Below are 16,591 nucleotides of genomic sequence, written 5' to 3'. Positions count from 1 at the left end.
TTCGCTTACCGCCTGTGCGCCTGTCTGGTCAACGTGGAGAGTCAGGCCATACTGAGGCAGAGACGGTGCTTTTGGTCTGTCTGTGCGCTCCCCAGCTGGGCGCCGCAGGTGCGCTCACTTCAGGTTGATTCCACAGATAGACGGGCAGGTAGCGCCCGTCGATGACGCAGCCCAGCTGGGGGGCCTGGCCGGCCGCGCACCGCCTCTGTCCCACTGACTCTCCCCGTTGAGGTGCTTACCTGACAGCCGGTTGCCTAGCGACACCCCACAACTTCCTTCTTTTCCAAGGCGACCGTGTTGAGCTGGGCGGACAGCCAGCAACACTTATGGAAGAATAACAAATTGCCCGCCCCAAAACACAGTCGCCCCGGGGCAAATCCGGCGGTATTCACCGCTGGTCTGCGAAAAGAGTGTTTTGGGGGCGAGTCTTCCGGTTACCTTATGGAATACTTTCATTGCCGTAAGCAAGGAAATAACTTTGTTTTGTTACTTTTGGGTCAATTACATTACATTACATTACATTACATTACAGTCATTTAGCAGACGCTTTTATCCAAAGCGACTTACAATAAGTGCATTCAACATAGGTAGGGAAGAAAACTACTAATCACCAGAAGTCTAAGTGCATTTCCTGCAAAAACAAGCAACCAAGAGTATACCTAGCGCTAAGGTAACAGTGCAATATATCAGCTACCTACTTTCAATGTATTCATTTATTCAGTAAGTAGCCGTGTAATAAGCGGGATAATTGCCGGGTAGCTGGTCCCTTGCTTAACACACTCCACCATCCAGATTGGACAAAATTATCGAGAAAAAACAGCCCTCACGCACAATATTGATTGATTGATTTTATTAGGCAAAATAATGTAAAACAACACAGTTACATTTATAATACTTTTTGTCTAAAAGCTCCGACCAAGGGGGGCACGGTGGCACAGTCGGTAGTGCTGTCGCCTCACAGCTAGAAGGTCCTGGGTTCTATTCCCGCAGGGGACGCTGTGGGCGCTGGGGGCGTGTTATCTCCTCCGCGTCATCAGTGCCCATACCCTAGGTGGGGTTGGCGAAAGGGCCTTTCTGTGTGGAGTTTGCATGTTCTCCCCGTGTCTCCTAGGGTAGTTAATACCCTCACAAAAACATGTAGTAATCCTGGTCACTATACTGCCTCCCCCTGGCCAGCCGGGGCGCCTGATGGAGGGGAAGGGAACTGGTTGGAATAACGTGTTCCTTCCACGCGCTACGTCCAACCAGGGAAACTCTCCCCTGTCAGGTGACAAGAAGGTCAGTTGGCTCTCATGCATTGAAGGAGGCATGAGCTCGGCCCTGGCCTCCCTAGGTTGGCAGAGGGAAGGTAGTGCCCAGGATTACATAGACAATTGGCACTGGGTGTAAAAAATAGGGTTACAAAATCGTGGGATAAAAATTTAAATTAAAAAAATAAAATAAAAGCTCCGACCAAAAAAGTCCTTGCAGTGTTTCCGTTGGGGTCCTTATTAATTTCATAGACATATATAGTAGCAACCAAACCATACAGATAAAAAATACCACTATGTACCAAAAAAAAGGATGAAAAAATATATATATATGCAAAAAAGGGAGGGAAACTGGTACTACCTCCTCTTTTGGCCTCCAGAAAGATGAGTTTTTAGGGCTGTTTTAAATATCAGTCACCAGAACCAAGGATGTGTGTTTTCAATGAATCTAACATGGTTAAAATGGAGGGGGGCGTGTCTGATCAAATGAATATCAAATGAATCAAGCAACTTAAAAACTCTAGGGTCTCACTAGGGTCTGGGGTGCTCACTAGGGTCTGGGTTGCTCACTAGGGTCTGGGGTGCTCACTAGGGTCCAGGGTGCTCACAGCAGCCCGAGGCATGTCGAGAAGCGTTCCTCCACACTGGCTAAAAAATTGCCAATCCGCAGAGTTTTCCAGAACGACCTCTCGACTGCAGTCATCGTTCAGTCAGCGTGACCATCTGAGCAGCCATCAGCTTGGTAAAGCTGACATTTGGCAATCGCCCCCCCCCCCCCCGTGTGGGATATGACAAATGTCTCTCCTTTAACGTGAGATGGAACAATGAGAGGTAGACGTCACTGGTTGATCATCAGGAAGCATTGGAGAATAAAGAACATGTCACATGATAACATGTGACATAGCAGTAGGAAGTGAGAGAAAGGGGGAGGGTGGTGGGGGGGGGGGGGGGGGGGGCGGTGCTATCACCCCATGCTGGAACAGGCCGAGTAGCTCCAGAATGAAGCCCATTGAGGGGGCTGCCATTGTTCTGCCCCCCCATGGGCCACACACACACACACACACACACACACACACACACACACACACACACACACACACACACACACACACACACACACACACACACACACACACATGGCTCATTCTGGCCTCCCAGTGGTCAGATAAGGCCCATTGGCTTCCAGAACCACTTTTTTTTTTTTTTTTTTTACAAGGGCCTTCTATGAAGGTTGTAGGTTTAAAGGTGACAAAGGCCACGGGGGGGGGGGGGGAGGGGGGATTGTCACACGGTGGCACAGGGATCATTGTGAGACCCACGGGGGTCCATCAGAGCACGGTGGGAGACAGTCACAGAGACAGGTAGAGAGAGAGAGAGAGAGGGGGAGACGGAGGAGAAGAAGACCCTCGCGTTACTTTTCTTTCAATCCGGACGAGGAAGACGGGGAAATTCACGGCGTACGTCTTTAAAAAAAAAACTAAACAAACGATGTCCCCCGTGGTGGTGGTGGTGAGTGGGTCGGACGACGAGGCTACGAGCCCCAGCTGACGTAGAGCCCCGTCGCGCTCGGCGGGGGGGATGATGATAGCGGCGGCCGCCGGCAGCTCGGGGTTAATCGCTGGCCGGGGGGTGGAGGAGGAGGAGGAGGAGTGGGTGACCTCTGTCGTGAGCAGCGGGCAGGACATGGGCAACACGTGTGTGTGTGAGGCGTCGTCCAGCTCTCACCACCCAGTAAGTACTGGACACATGGCCACACCGTGGCTTTGAGACCATTGAGACCTGAAGCCGATTCTACATGTCTCCTAAATCCCAACAGTATTCTGAAAAACGTATGTTTCTATATCAGTGGTGCTCAATCTTTTTCATGTCAAGGACCCCCAAAATTATATGTATTTGGCCGCGGACCCCCATCAAAATATTTTGTTCCAGGGACCCCCAGAAGCAAAGATTTGAGTTAAAATGTTCGATTTAAAATTATATTATGTTCAAAGATTTGCACACATTTTCATGATTTTTCAAAAATAGCAGATATACAAGCTCGTAGCGCGGCACTCGGTGCCGCGCTATGAGCTTGTATATCTGCTATTTTTGAATAGCCCAAAGTGTGAAATAATGCTTTTTAGCTCAAATCAAAAAATGACACAGTTCCAGGTCTTAATGGGTTAAGACCATTCAGGCGTTTAGCGATCGTTCTTACTGGTAGACGGTAGGAAAAAAATCGATTGATGTAAAAATCGCAGTTCTTATTATCAACGATTCAAAATCGATTCACAATTTTCCAAAAATCAATTATCATGAAGACTGAAGAAGACATTATCATGTTTCAGTCATATTCAAGGGCTTGTTTTAAACTAATTTCAGTCCCTTTCAGTTCAGCACAGTTGAGGTGTGTGTGTCAAAGCCAATCTTTTTTTTTTTTTTTTTTCCGCGATTTTTGTAACCCATTTTTTTTTCACCTGGTGCCAATTTCCTAAGTGATCCTGGGCGCTACACCTGCCCTACACCAGCGCTACACCAGTCCCCTTCAGCCTAGGGAGGCCAGGGCCGAGCTCATGCCTCCTTCAATGAGAGCCAACTGACCTTCTTGTCAGCTGACAGGGGGGGAGTTTCCCTGGTAGGACGTAGCGCGTGGAAGGAACACGTTATTCCAACCAGTTCCCTTCCCCTCCATCAGGCGCCCCGGCTGTCATGGGGGAGGCGGTATAGTGACCAGGATTACTACATGTTTTTGTGAGGGTATTAACTACCCTAGGAGACACGGGGAGAACATGCAAACTCCACACAGAGTAGGTCCTTTCACCAACCGCACCTATGGCGCTGATGACGCGGAGGAGAAGACACGCCCCCAGCGCCCACAGCGTCCCCGGCGGGAATCGAACCCAGGACCTTCTAGCTGTGAGGCGACAGCGCTACCGACTGCGCCACCGTGCCCCCTAAAAAGCCAATCATTTTCACGCAACCCTCTCATTGATTGATTGATTGAAGTTTTGATTAGGCAAAAGAATGTAAAACAACACAGTTACATTTATAATGCTTTTGACTAAAAGGTCCGGCCAAAAAAGTCCTTGCGGACTTGTTTCCGTTGGGGTCCTTGAATTAATTTCATAGACATATATAGTAGCAACCAAACAGTTCAAAAATCAACATGAAAATACAGATAATACAGAAAAAATACAACTATGTACCAAAAAAAGGAGCATGAAAAAAATTAAAATAAAAAATAAATGTACAAAAAAAGGGGGGGGGGGGGGTGAAGCATGGAAAAATAACGATTATATACAAAAAATGCATGAGGAAATACAAAATATGTACAAAAATAGTAATAGTAAAGATAATCAATTTTAATCGAATCGTGACCACAAGAAAAATGTAAAAAGAACGACCGTAAAAACGCAGTAAGCCAAGGAGTATGAGTGAGTTGTCAACCGTGGTTTAAAACACATGCAGGGTGTGTGACGCTCTAACATGGGGGTGGAAGATCGCTCCACAGTTTGGGGGCTACAGCTGAGAACGATGGATCGTTCTCAGCTGCCCAAAATCAGGACTGACGACCAGGGGGGGCCTGGTCGTCAGTCCTGATTTTGGGCACCCATCAAACGGTGCCTCCGGGACCGGCCGGCCAGACGCTCTCAACGAACGCGACTGCTAGTGAGGGAGGCCGTCAGGGGCCAGGGGGTGTGGTGGCTGTTAAGCCACCTCTCCACCACGCCGATATCGGCCCGTCTCGGCGCCCGGGAGGCGTTGGAAAGCGTCTCCTGCCGACAACCTGTTGTAGATAGCGCCGTGCCGCCGCGGGTCGGGACTTTTAACCCATTAAGACCTGAAGCCGATTCTACAAATGTCTTCTAAATCCCAACAGTATTCTGAAAAAAAACGTATGTTTCTATATCAGTGGTGCTCAAACTTTTTCATGTCAAAGGACCCCCAAAATTGATATGTATTTGGCCGCTGACGCCCATCTCAAAATATGTTGTTCCAGGGACCACCAGAAGCAAAGATTTGAGTTACAAATTTTCGCTTTAAAATATATATATTGAAAGATTTGCACACATTTTCACGATTTCTCAAAAATAGCAGATCTACAAGCTCGTAGCGCGGCACTCGGTGCCGAGTAGAGAAACGGTCGTTGCCCCTTCCCTAGCCCCTGTAATCAGCGTTGCCATGTGGGCTTATTTTAAGCGACTTTGGGCTTCTTTTTCTGTAAAGGTGCTTGTAAAAATTGGTGGTTGCGTTTTTTTGGGCTCGTTTCTAAAGTGTAGTTGCTTATTTAGGCTTGTTTCTAAATGTTTTAATTGTTATTTAAACCAGTGTTTCTCAAATATTTTCATGAAAATGTTGAGTGCCTCTGTGTTGTTAGAATGTTTCAAAAATATTCCAAATATTCCACATTTTATTGCAAGAGTTTTTTAAAATAGCAGATCTACAAGCTCACAACGCGTCGCGATGCGTTGAGTGAGTGAAAGTGCGTTGAGTGAAAGTAAAAAATACTATAAAATATGAGAAAAATACCATAAACTAAAGACCGTAAAAGCACAGAATAGACACTATGGGCCCGATTCACCAATCCATATAGGTTTAAAGTGCTCATGTGGCCTAAGGTGCTTCTTTTGGGCTTGTTTTCCTAGACCTGGTTGCTTATTTCTCTCACAAAACACTGCCTGTAATGATGAGTCCTCATTAACGTCGGCCAGCAGTTTGTGCTGAACTAAATGCAAACTTTTGCCAGCAGACTGCCAGTCTGTTGTAGTCTGTTTAGTGGACAGTCACCTTTAGTGGAGAGTCACCTTTTAGTGAGGGAAGCTGTCAGGGGCCAGGGGGTTGTGGTGACCTTAGAGATCTGAGAGAGATGATGTGTGATGTTAACCTTTTATTGTTGACCTTGTATTTGCAGAGTGCTACAGACTGCTCCCGCTCCGCCAGGAGGCTGAAGAGTGGGCTGAGACTGAAAAGGTACAAAGCCTGCACCGTCAAAATGGCCGCCATGGAGTTTAAACACAGTGCATGGATTCAAGTTTTCAGTCGCCACGACTGATTTCAGTCTTTTGGATCCCATAGAAGCCAGCGTGTCTTCTGTGGCACTGGTTCCCAAACTGGGGGTCGGGTCCCATGCAAATTATTTTGTGGGGGGTACCCAGATGATTAGCTTAAAGGAGAAGTTCACCCACAAATGTACTTATTTTCTATCAATTACACACCACATGAAGCCTTGAATTCATGTTTTTTTTTTTTTTTTGTCACATTCTTGAGACAATAATTTGATGACCGGGTGGCCAATTTGACATCGGTGGTCAAAAGTAGACTCTTTGACTCTTTGAGCCTCTGCCGGTCATCAAATTATTGTCTCAGGAATGCAACAAAAACTAAAAAAATGTCCATGAATTCAAGGCTTCATGTGGTGTGTAATTGATATAAAAGAAGTAATTTTTTTTGGGTGAACTACTCCTCTTAAGCTAATCAGTTCAATACCAGGTCTGTTAAGAGGATTTTAAACCCAAGAAAGCCTATGGCTTGTTTCCATTGGGGTCCTTTGTACTCAATTCATCGAGACATTGACATTTAATGACAGACAGCTATAGAATACTATGCAAAACATCATATAAACGGGTAGAAATGTACAGTAAGTGCTCTTATAGAGCGATTTTGAAGCAGAGTAAGGATTCACATGTTTGACCTCTCCTACTGTCCTGTGTTCCTCTCCTACTGTCCTGTGTTCCTCTCCTACTGTCCTGTGTTCCTCTCCTACTGTCCTGTGTTCCTCTCCTACTGTCCTGTGTTCCTCTCCTACTGTCCTGTGTTCCTCTCCTACTGTCCTGTGTTCCTCTCCTACTGTCCTGTGTTCCTCTCCTACTGTCCTGTGTTCCTCTCCTACTGTCCTGTGTTCCTCTCCTCTCCTACTGTCCTGTGTTCCTCTCCTACTGTCCTGTGTTCCTCTCCTCTCCTACTGTCCTGTGTTCCTCTCCTACTGTCCTGTGTTCCTCTCCTACTGTCCTGTGTTCCTCTCCAGTAGACAGCTCCGCAGTGGAAGACACGCCGAGTCCTGTCGCCCTTCTCGCTCCAGCTGGCCCTCGTCCTCCTTCAGCAGGTCACTGCTGGGGAACTTTGAGGTACCGTTCATTTAGACCAGTGGTTTTCAACCCTTTTCATATCAAGGTCCATTATTTATTTGGCATTTGAGCCACTGACCACCATCTGATGAGATTTAGACTCTCAGACAAAACTTTAGAATATGTTGTTGTCGTTGGATGAGATTTTGTCCACAAATTCCATGTTGTATTGATGTTGGTACCAATAGGAGAGATAACAGGCAAACGTTGATCAAAATAACAATTATTGAATTAAGTAATGCAGATGTTTAACATTAACAATAATTTAAGTCTTGAGAGTGTAAAATGAAACCAAATGGACCCGTAAGGGTCAAGAGTTAAAGATCTAATAAGGGTCCATTTGGTTACCAACTCTCCATCATTTAGCTGGGGACCACCTGGAACCTCCTCAAGGACCACTGGTATAGAGCACAAAGTCTGATGTAATGTACACACTGATGTCACGCCCCCCCCCCCCCCATTCTGAATTCCCATAGACTTGTTTAATATCACGTCATATAAGAACTGTGTTCCAAAAATAAACAAAAGAAAACTGACAATATCGCCGGGACAATTTATTTAGTTTATTTTTGGACCACAATTCTTATATGAGACGATTCTAAGATGACCCAACTTTATTTTGAATAGAGAAAAACGTCTGTGACACAGGGAATTAGTGAGTGACATCAGAACTTCGGCACTCTATGGGGTTCCGGTGATAAGCTTAGACCTTTTACAGGGGCCAGTTACAAATTGCAGATACCTGTAAGTGCTCTTTTAGAGCGGTTTTCAAGGAGAGTATGGAGTCCCACTATTGTATAACTGTTGGTCGGGCATTCCACATTTTGGTGGCCTAGCAGTAGAACAAATTTAACCCCTTGTTTGAGCCGAATCTGGGTTGAACGAGATTGGTGGAGCTCCCTCTGGTGTTGAGTTTGTGAACGTCTTTAACGTTTTTGAAGTAGTTTGACAGGTACATGGGTGTCTTTGTGGTGTAGTGTATCTTGTAGGCCAGGCCCATTACAAGTTGCTGTACTCTGTCCTCTACCCTGAGCCATCCCACCCTAGCATAATGAACAGGGGTTAGATGAGTTGTAGGTGTAAGGCCAAGTTTTGGGATGTGTGGAGCCTTGTTTTTAAGGCCTTTGTGGTGCTCTGGTACCATGAGGTGCATGCATAGTCATGGTGACATTGGATGAGTACTCCTGTTAGAGTCCTCAAAGTATTCCTACTGACCAGAGAGGAGATCCTGTACAAAAAATATTGTTCTATGGTTGACTTTTTTGATTACTTTAGTTGCCATTCTTTCACTGGAAAGATTTCCCTCTAAGTTACCTAGTAACAGTGGAACTCCATCACAAGGTGCTTTAATGTGCAGGCCTGGAGAGTCTGGAATTATGAACGACTGTTTTCCAGACCTGCTAAAGTGTCTGATATTTGGGAGTTTAGTCCATAGCCAGGGTGTGTGACCTCACTGTACTTAACACACTATGGGGACAGCAACTGGCACTACAGATCCCTTATCCCGAGGCAAAAATAAGAAATAATAAAATACATAAATTCAGCTTCAATCAATTTTAGGTTGATATACTAACCATCTGAGGAGAAAACTGGATGAGGACATACAGAAGGACAAAAAGACAGACAGAAGGACAGAGATCATTTTATAGTTGGATTATAGTAATAAACATAAAGTTGACATTGCACCAAGATAAAAATAAATGAATTGAAAATAAACTAAAAACATGCTTTTCTATCAAAACCTGAAAAATTGCCCACATATGACCTCTAGTGGTTGGTTGTGAGAACTGCCTGGATGTCAGCTTTCAATCTGGGAAACATTTCTAGCTCAAGCTAAAGAGCTGCAGAGTTTAATTATTACATTAGCGAAGTTATGTAATAGTTTAATTGTACTAACGTTAGACCAGGAGACTTGGGGGGAAGTGTGAAAATGGGTCGTTGATTGTTTTTTCCAATCCAGTTCACTTTATCTATAGAGTACATTTAAAACAGCAGCGTTGAACCAAAGTGCTGAACACTTTGTGAAAATACTGTTAGTTAGATACTGTGTTGTTGCAGCATGGTAGAGACACTGTTGGTTAAAGAACATGAAGTCTCACTAGTAGATACTGTAGGCCAGGGGTGATGCAACTTTGATGATGTAGAGGGCCACTATATTTCCACACTCACTCCAGAGGAACACATTGCATATACTGTCGGGCCATTCTATGTCACACAAAAGTAGCAAAAATAGCCGATCTACAAGCTCAAAACGCGTCGCAGTGCGACACGTTTTGAGCTTTTAGATCGGCTATTTTTGCTATTTTTGAATTGGAATCCTGATTTTTGCTTTTGCTATTTTGGATTGGAATCCTGAAAAGTATTTTTTTTTATTTTATTTCAAATGCATTTAGTTATACTTATGTTAAAGGTAGGGTAAGTGATTTTCTTTGGTTAAAATAAGTGTTAAATAGCTCTATATTGTGATAGTACTCATTACTATAGAGTGTTTGTTCAGTAAAAGGAGTCTCCACGTCTCTCCAGCTCTTTATTAAACATATAAATGCATTTTCGTTTCAGTTTCCAATCTTATCCAATCAGGATAGAGAACTCAATCAGGTTATAGATTAAACAAGTGAAATTGGAAGTGATGACGCTAAGAAATGAGCAGGCAGAATTGGAACTGGAACACTATAAGAATTAAGCTTAAAAATGGGTACTTTCTCCTGATTGGCTGAGATTTTGACACCTACCGGAAAATGTATTTTCTGTTTATTAAAGAGCTGGAGAGACGGGGAGACTCCTGTTACTGAACAAACACTCTATAGCAATGATTACTATCAGAATATATAGTGCTTTAACCTTTTAACAAAATACTTTTTGTTTTAAACAAAAAATATCACTTACCCTACCTTAACTTTATGAACTTAAATACAAACACATTGGACATAAAAAAGACAATAGAATTTAATACTAGTCATTAAGCTACTAATATAGACTGCAGTAATTAAAGCGGGTCATGTTTATAATCATAACAGCTGAAATCATTAATATAATCACTATTCTGATATTAACCTGTGGGCCGCATTAAGTGAAGGTGGGGGCCGCATGTGGCCCCCGGGCCGCCAGTTGCCCATGTATGCTGTAGGCTATATAGCTGGAGTATATCGTTGCTGTCGGGCAGAAACCTCTTGTCGCCATATTCTAACTTTTTGAGTTTTATCGTAAATTAACGCCCTTCGTGATCATACTACAGCTGTCACACAAAAGCATCACAAGCAGCAGATGCACACGGTAGAGCTTGTAGATCTGCTGCTTTTGCTATTTTTGAATTTGAATCCTGAAAACATGATGAGGTTTCTTCCAGCCGACAGAGACGATTTGGGTTTTAGATATGTGTTTTAGATATGTGTTTTCAGGCAGTACCTTTCTTTGCCGATCTCTCACTCCCTCTGACACAGTGTTGATTTAGACACCAAAATTTGATGTAGTTTTAGTCATAGTCTTTTGAATAAAATTCCATTTAGTTTTAGTCATATTTGTGTCACCTGAAATGTTTTAGTTTTTGTCTAGTTTTAGTAACTAAATATCATAAGATAAGATTATAGTCGACTAAATCAGTTGATTTAGTCGACTAAAATGTATGGTGGCGGTGCCTTGATGGCGTCGTAATGGCTGATTTTACACCTGGTTGCATGCTGAAAAAATAGCAGATCTACAAGCTCACAACGCGTCGCAGCGCGACGCGTTGTGAGCTTGTAGATCTGCTATTTTCAGAGCGCAACACCTGAGCGCAACCAAACATAAAATGACTTGTCTTTTAGTTCTACTGGATCTCTTCTCCACTAGATCCCTCACTAACGTCTAGTTTTTATTTATTGATGAAATTGTCAGTATATTTAGTCTTTTTTTTAGTCGTCATAGCTTAGTTTTTATTTAGTTTCCGTCAGTGAGTAGTTTTTCGTCATAGTTTTAGTCGACAAAATCAACAGTGCTCTGCTCTGACGTCTCTGGTGGGATCTCTGTGTCTCTCCCCAGGAGTCCATGCTGAAAGGTCGTTTCTCCCCGGCCGGGCGGATCGAGGGCTTCACGGCGGAGATCGGCGCCAGCGGCTCCTACTGCCCGCAGCACGCCACCCTGCCCGTCACCGTCACCTACTACGACATCTCTGAGCACAGCGCCCCCTCGCCTTTCCTGGTGAGTCTGAGTCACTACAACAACCCTATAGGCACCTTATTCTGGCCGCCTTGTCATCGTTATATCGTCGTGTTTGGTGGGAACCTTGTACGTCCAAAACTCCTACTTATTGTGTGTGTGTGTGTGTGTGTGTGTGTGTGTGTGTGTGTGTGTGTGTGTGTGTGTGTGTGTGTGTGTGTGTGTGTGTGGTTGGTTACAGGGGGTGATCTCCCTGGAAGCCCTTGGAAAGAAAGGATACAGCGTACCCAAAGCAGGGACCATTCAAGTGGTGAGATTTTTCTTTTTTTTTTGTTAGTGATGCGCGGGCCGGGTCAAGATTTCAGACGTAATTTTCATGGGCCGGGCGGAGCGGGTCAACACAGAAAAAAAGAAAGAAAGGAAAAAGCATTCTGGTACCCTCCCTCTCTCTCTCTCTCTCTCTCTCTCTCTCTCCTCCTCTCCCATCTCTCCTCCTGGAATCATGAGCTTGTGTTCAATGTGTTGCTTATTTGATCAATTCTGCACAGCTGCGTCTAATGACATCCCCGCTACATGTCAACTTGTTGTAGTAGGACATTCACTGTATCTATCTACGCTATCCTTTAATGTTCTCTCATATAGCCTACACAATTATAAAGGACAGGAAAAATATCAATTGTCTATAGGCCTAGCAGCTAAACCGAATATATATGGTAAATGGTGCATTTATATAGCGCTTTTATCCAAAGCGCTTTACATAGATTGTGCATTACATTCACCCATTCACACACACACTCATACACCGATGGAGGAGGAAACCATGCAAGGCACCAACCTGCTCATCAGGAGCAATTAGGGGTTCAGCGTCTTGCTCAAGGACACTTCTACACTAACTCTCTCGGCGCTCTCGTTGCTCAAGTCCGACAGAAACAGCGCGCCTCCGACGTTGTAACAGTTTTTTGGCCAACTACTAACTAACTTAAAGGATGACTTCACCACTTTTCAACATATCTTCATATAATAGGTCCTCACTAATGCTCATGATAAAATGATACAATTTTTTTCTACTTGGTCTGTGTCTCATAGGAGGGCTGTGGACAGTCCAGAAACCCGTCTACCAGTGACATCATCGTTAGGCAGGATTTCTTTTCTCCAAAAAGATTTTAAAAAAATTATTCAGATTTTTATTAAGGCGAGAACAATGGGATCTATTATTGCATTGCAACTTTCCAGGAATACAAAGCCTGCAGTTTCTATTAGCTTGGATTCCCCATCGATGATGTCACTGGTAGACGGGTTTCTGAACTGTCTACAGCCCTCCTCTGAGACACAGACTGATTAGATTTTTTTTTTACCATTTTATCATGAGCATTAGTGAGGACCTATTATGTGAAGATATGTTGAAAAGTGGTGAAGTCGTCCTTTAATATTAGGGGCTGTTAGTCTGTTTTCGACAAACGGCCCGAGTGGTCCGCCTTGCTGGGGGCGACAAAAACTTTCCCAAAACCTAACCTTAATCCTAACAAAATAATTATTGTATGAAAAATAAACAGTGCGAACCCGAGGCACATGGATTGATACGGTGCGTTTTAACAGCGGGCGATTCAGGATAGTATTCTCCGGAAGTGCATTATATGTCTATGAAAGCCGGCAACTACTGGCGATAGCTGGGCGAAGAGGCGAAGTGGGCGGGGGGGGGGGGGGCGATGTTTATCTGAAAAGATGGATTTTATTTATCTTTTGGACGATGTCGTCCCGGCGATCGTCCGGAGAGTCGCCCGCCGTTTAAAACGTACCGTCAGGCTAACGCTTAGCGTTGACGCCACAGTACCATCCGGTATCTCAGGGGTTTTGGGAGTCATTTAAAGCGGTCCACCCATGTGAAAGGCAGTTCCGTGTGCGTCACAGAAGGGGGGCGTCGCCAAGTTACTACTACGACCCGGTGGCAAAAGCTGGTGCGCCTTCCTGCCACCTTCTGCCTCCATTGATGCTACAGTGACTGAGTGACCAAGATATGACGACCGGGCATCCTATAGTTTAAAATGTACAGAATGTAATGTAGATAGTACAGTGTTACTTTAGACAAATGCTGGTTCATTGTTTACCTGGGATCCTAGTTTACTGAGACACTACACTGTCTCTCTGCATTCTATGTACAGTATGTGTGTTTACCTTGTTTACTGTAAGTCACTCTGGATAAGAGCGTCTAATAAATACCTAAATTGTCAATTGTGCGTGTGTGCGTGTGCGTGTGCGTGCGCGTGCGCGTGTCTGTGTCTGTGTGTGTCTGTGTCTGTGTCTGTGTGTGTGTCTGTGTCTGTGTCTGTGTCTGTGTCTGTGTGTGTGTCTGTGTCTGTGTCTGTGTCTGTGTCTGTGTCTGTGTGTGTGTGTGTCTGTGTCTGTGTCTGTGTCTGTGTCTGTGTGTGTGTGTGTCTGTGTCTGTGTCTGTGTCTGTGTGTGTGTCTGTGTCTGTGTCTGTGTGTGTGTCTGTGTGTCTGTGTCTGTGTCTGTGTCTGTGTGTGTGTGTGTGTCTGTGTCTGTGTCTGTGTCTGCGCGTGTGTCTGTGTCTGTGTCTGTGTGTGTGTGTGTGTGTGTGTGTCTGTGTCTGTGTGTGTGTGTCTGTGTGTGTGTCTGTGTCTGTGTCTGTGTGTGTGTCTGTGTGTGTGTCTGTGTCTGTGTCTGTGTGTGTGTGTCTGTGTGTGTGTCTGTGTCTGTGTCTGTGTCTGTGTCTGTGTCTGTGTCTGTGTCTGTGTGTGTGTCTGTGTGTGTGTCTGTGTCTGTGTCTGTGTGTGTGTGTGTGTGTCTGTGTCTGTGTGTGTGTCTGTGTCTGTGTCTGTGTGTGTGTCTGTGTCTGTGTCTGTGTCTGTGTCTGCGCGTGTGTCTGTGTGTGTGTCTGTGTCTGTGTGTGTCTGTGTCTGTGTGTGTGTGTGTGTCTGTGTGTGTCTGTGTCTGTGTCTGTGTCTGTGTCTGTCTGTGTCTGTGTCTGTGTCTGTGTCTGTGTGTGTGTGTGTGTCTGTGTCTGTGTCTGTGTCTGTCTGTGTGTGTGCGGGTGTGTGTGTGCGTGTGTGTGTGTGTGTGTGTGTGTGTGTGTGTGTGTGTGTGTGTGTGTGTGTGTGTGTGTGTGTGTTCACAGACCTTATTCAACCCCAATAAGACTGTGGTGAAGATGTTCCTGGTCACCTACAACTTCGGGGACATGCCTGTCAATCACATGACCTTCCTGAGGCACCGCATCTTCCTGGTGCCCGTGGAGGAGGGGGAGGGGCCTGAGGAGGCTAAAGGGGAGGCGGCCCCCGCGGCGGGGGGAGGGGCCAGCACAGCGGACAGGAAGAAGATCCTCTGCTACCTGATTCACCTCAGGTACAGGAACCTGTCTGTCTGCTGTCAGCCCCGCCGGTGGATTTGTAAAAAATGAAATATAATATTAACACATCGGGTGCCAAAACCGTAAAATTACGTGTTTTCAAAGAGTAGCGCTTTGGTGCCGAAACCGTAAAATTACGTGTTATCAGTCTTTTTTTTTTTTTTTCCCACAAGGGGGGGGGGGGGGGCTAGCGCAGCCCTGGAATCACCCATGGACACTCTAAGAAGTAAGGGACAGATGGATCACCGTGCCAAAAAATCTGGCTCCCATCCGCTTCCATTCTATCTCCTTGCTAAAAACCTCTGTATCTCCTTAACTTTTTACAGTGGGCAAAACGAGTCATTCTCGATGCGCGATCGCTCTGCAACGGTGACTCGCGTGAGACATGTTGTTGTTCCAGGCTTTAGCCAGGACCATCCATTGCTGTGTACGCATGCATTGTTTACGTGCGTGGTGCTCGCCGTGGAGTCCACAGCTCTAAACAGCGCAGCGTTGCAGACGGTGAGATTTCTGGCACCGAACGTAAAATCTGTTATTATAAAATTCTGGCACCCGATGTGTTAACAACAATAATAATGATAATAATAATAACAATTAACTCATTGACTGCCAGAGTTAAAACATCGTCTCCGGTCCCCTTGCCAGCGAAAACGGCGATTTTACTGAACATTTGAAAAATCATGGAATATTCTCCGTGACCTCCGTCCTCACGGAGATCGGCTCATTACACGGGTTCGGTAGAATCGGGGGGGGGGGGGGGGGGAATGGTCTTGCAGTATAACACGTGAGCTTGTATGACCAATGACACAGGGCTTAATGATAGAGCATTGATACAGGGCTTAATGATAGAGCATTGATACAGGGCTTAATGATAGAGCATTGATACAGGGCTTAATGATAGAGCATTGATACAGGGCTTAATGATAGAGCATTGACAATCTTCGTAGAAACCTTCTGATCTGTTAACCCATTAAGACCGGGAACGCATCTGTGTCATTTTAAGATTTATTTGGCTATTCAAAAATAGCAGATCTACAAGCTTTGATTCATTGAATATTTTATTAGGCAAAAAAAAAAGTAAAACAGCACAGTTACATTTAAAATACTTTGTCTAAAAGGTCCGTTCAAAAAAAGTCCTTCCGGTCTTGTTTCCATTGAGGTCCTTGGTGTTCAATTCATAGACATATATAGTGGCACCAACAGTTCAATTATCAACACAAAAATACAGAAAAAATAACACTATGTACAAACAAAAACAAAAATTGCTGAAAAAATAATGATGCTATATGTACAACAATGGGGGGGGGGTTGTCTTTCTAACGGGAAAATGGTACTACCTCCTTTTGGGGTTCCTGTTGCTATGTACATAGCAACATTTGTTGTAATTTTTGAATAAATATTTAAGTTTTCAGGATTTAGAAGGTGTTTTTAGAATGGGCCTCATGTCTAAATGGTTTCACTTCTTTTATTTTTTGTGGCTGCGTTCAAGAGAAAGTATTTTGTCTAAACTGTCCTCTTCATCGTTTGTCCTTCTCAGATTCCAGAGTTCTAAATCTGGGAAGATCTACTTGCACAACGATATCAGGCTGTTATTCTCCCGCAAGTCCATCGAGGTGGACAACGGGATCCCTTACGAGCTCAAATCTTTCACCGAGGTGCCAAGAAACCCCAAATACTCCCCCCGAGTCTGACTCCCCCCCCCCCCCCCCCCCCCACCCCAACCCTGACCCCGGCCACAC

At 44.8% G+C, this 16,591-nt stretch overlaps 1 protein-coding gene across 3 annotated transcripts in view; it reads left to right on the top strand.

Moving 5' to 3' along the window:
- The window catches only part of atosb (atos homolog b), a 29,734-nt gene that overhangs the window by 12,140 nt on the left and 1,003 nt on the right, over positions 1-16,591 (top strand). For 2 of the 3 annotated variants that reach the window (XR_013933410.1, XM_080432487.1), the window contains exons 3-8: positions 6,142-6,200; positions 7,255-7,354; positions 11,372-11,530; positions 11,730-11,798; positions 14,622-14,848; positions 16,390-16,591. The exon at positions 16,390-16,591 is cut by the window's right edge. Coding sequence is in view for 2 of the 3 variants with exons in the window: in XM_080432487.1 (XP_080288613.1) it covers positions 6,142-6,200; positions 7,255-7,354; positions 11,372-11,530; positions 11,730-11,798; positions 14,622-14,848; positions 16,390-16,543 (768 nt within the window). In the remaining variant the exon portion in view is untranslated. The remainder of the gene's footprint in view (positions 1-6,141; positions 6,201-7,254; positions 7,355-11,371; positions 11,531-11,729; positions 11,799-14,621; positions 14,849-16,389) is intronic. The other variant, XM_080432488.1, reaches the window with a different exon arrangement.

This window comes from Gymnoscopelus braueri (assembly GCF_963280865.1).
Source record: "Gymnoscopelus braueri genome assembly, chromosome: 7".
NCBI lineage: Eukaryota > Metazoa > Chordata > Actinopteri > Myctophiformes > Myctophidae > Gymnoscopelus > Gymnoscopelus braueri.
Note: the sequence above shows the minus strand (reverse complement) of the source record. Positions and strands in the feature narration are given on the sequence as shown.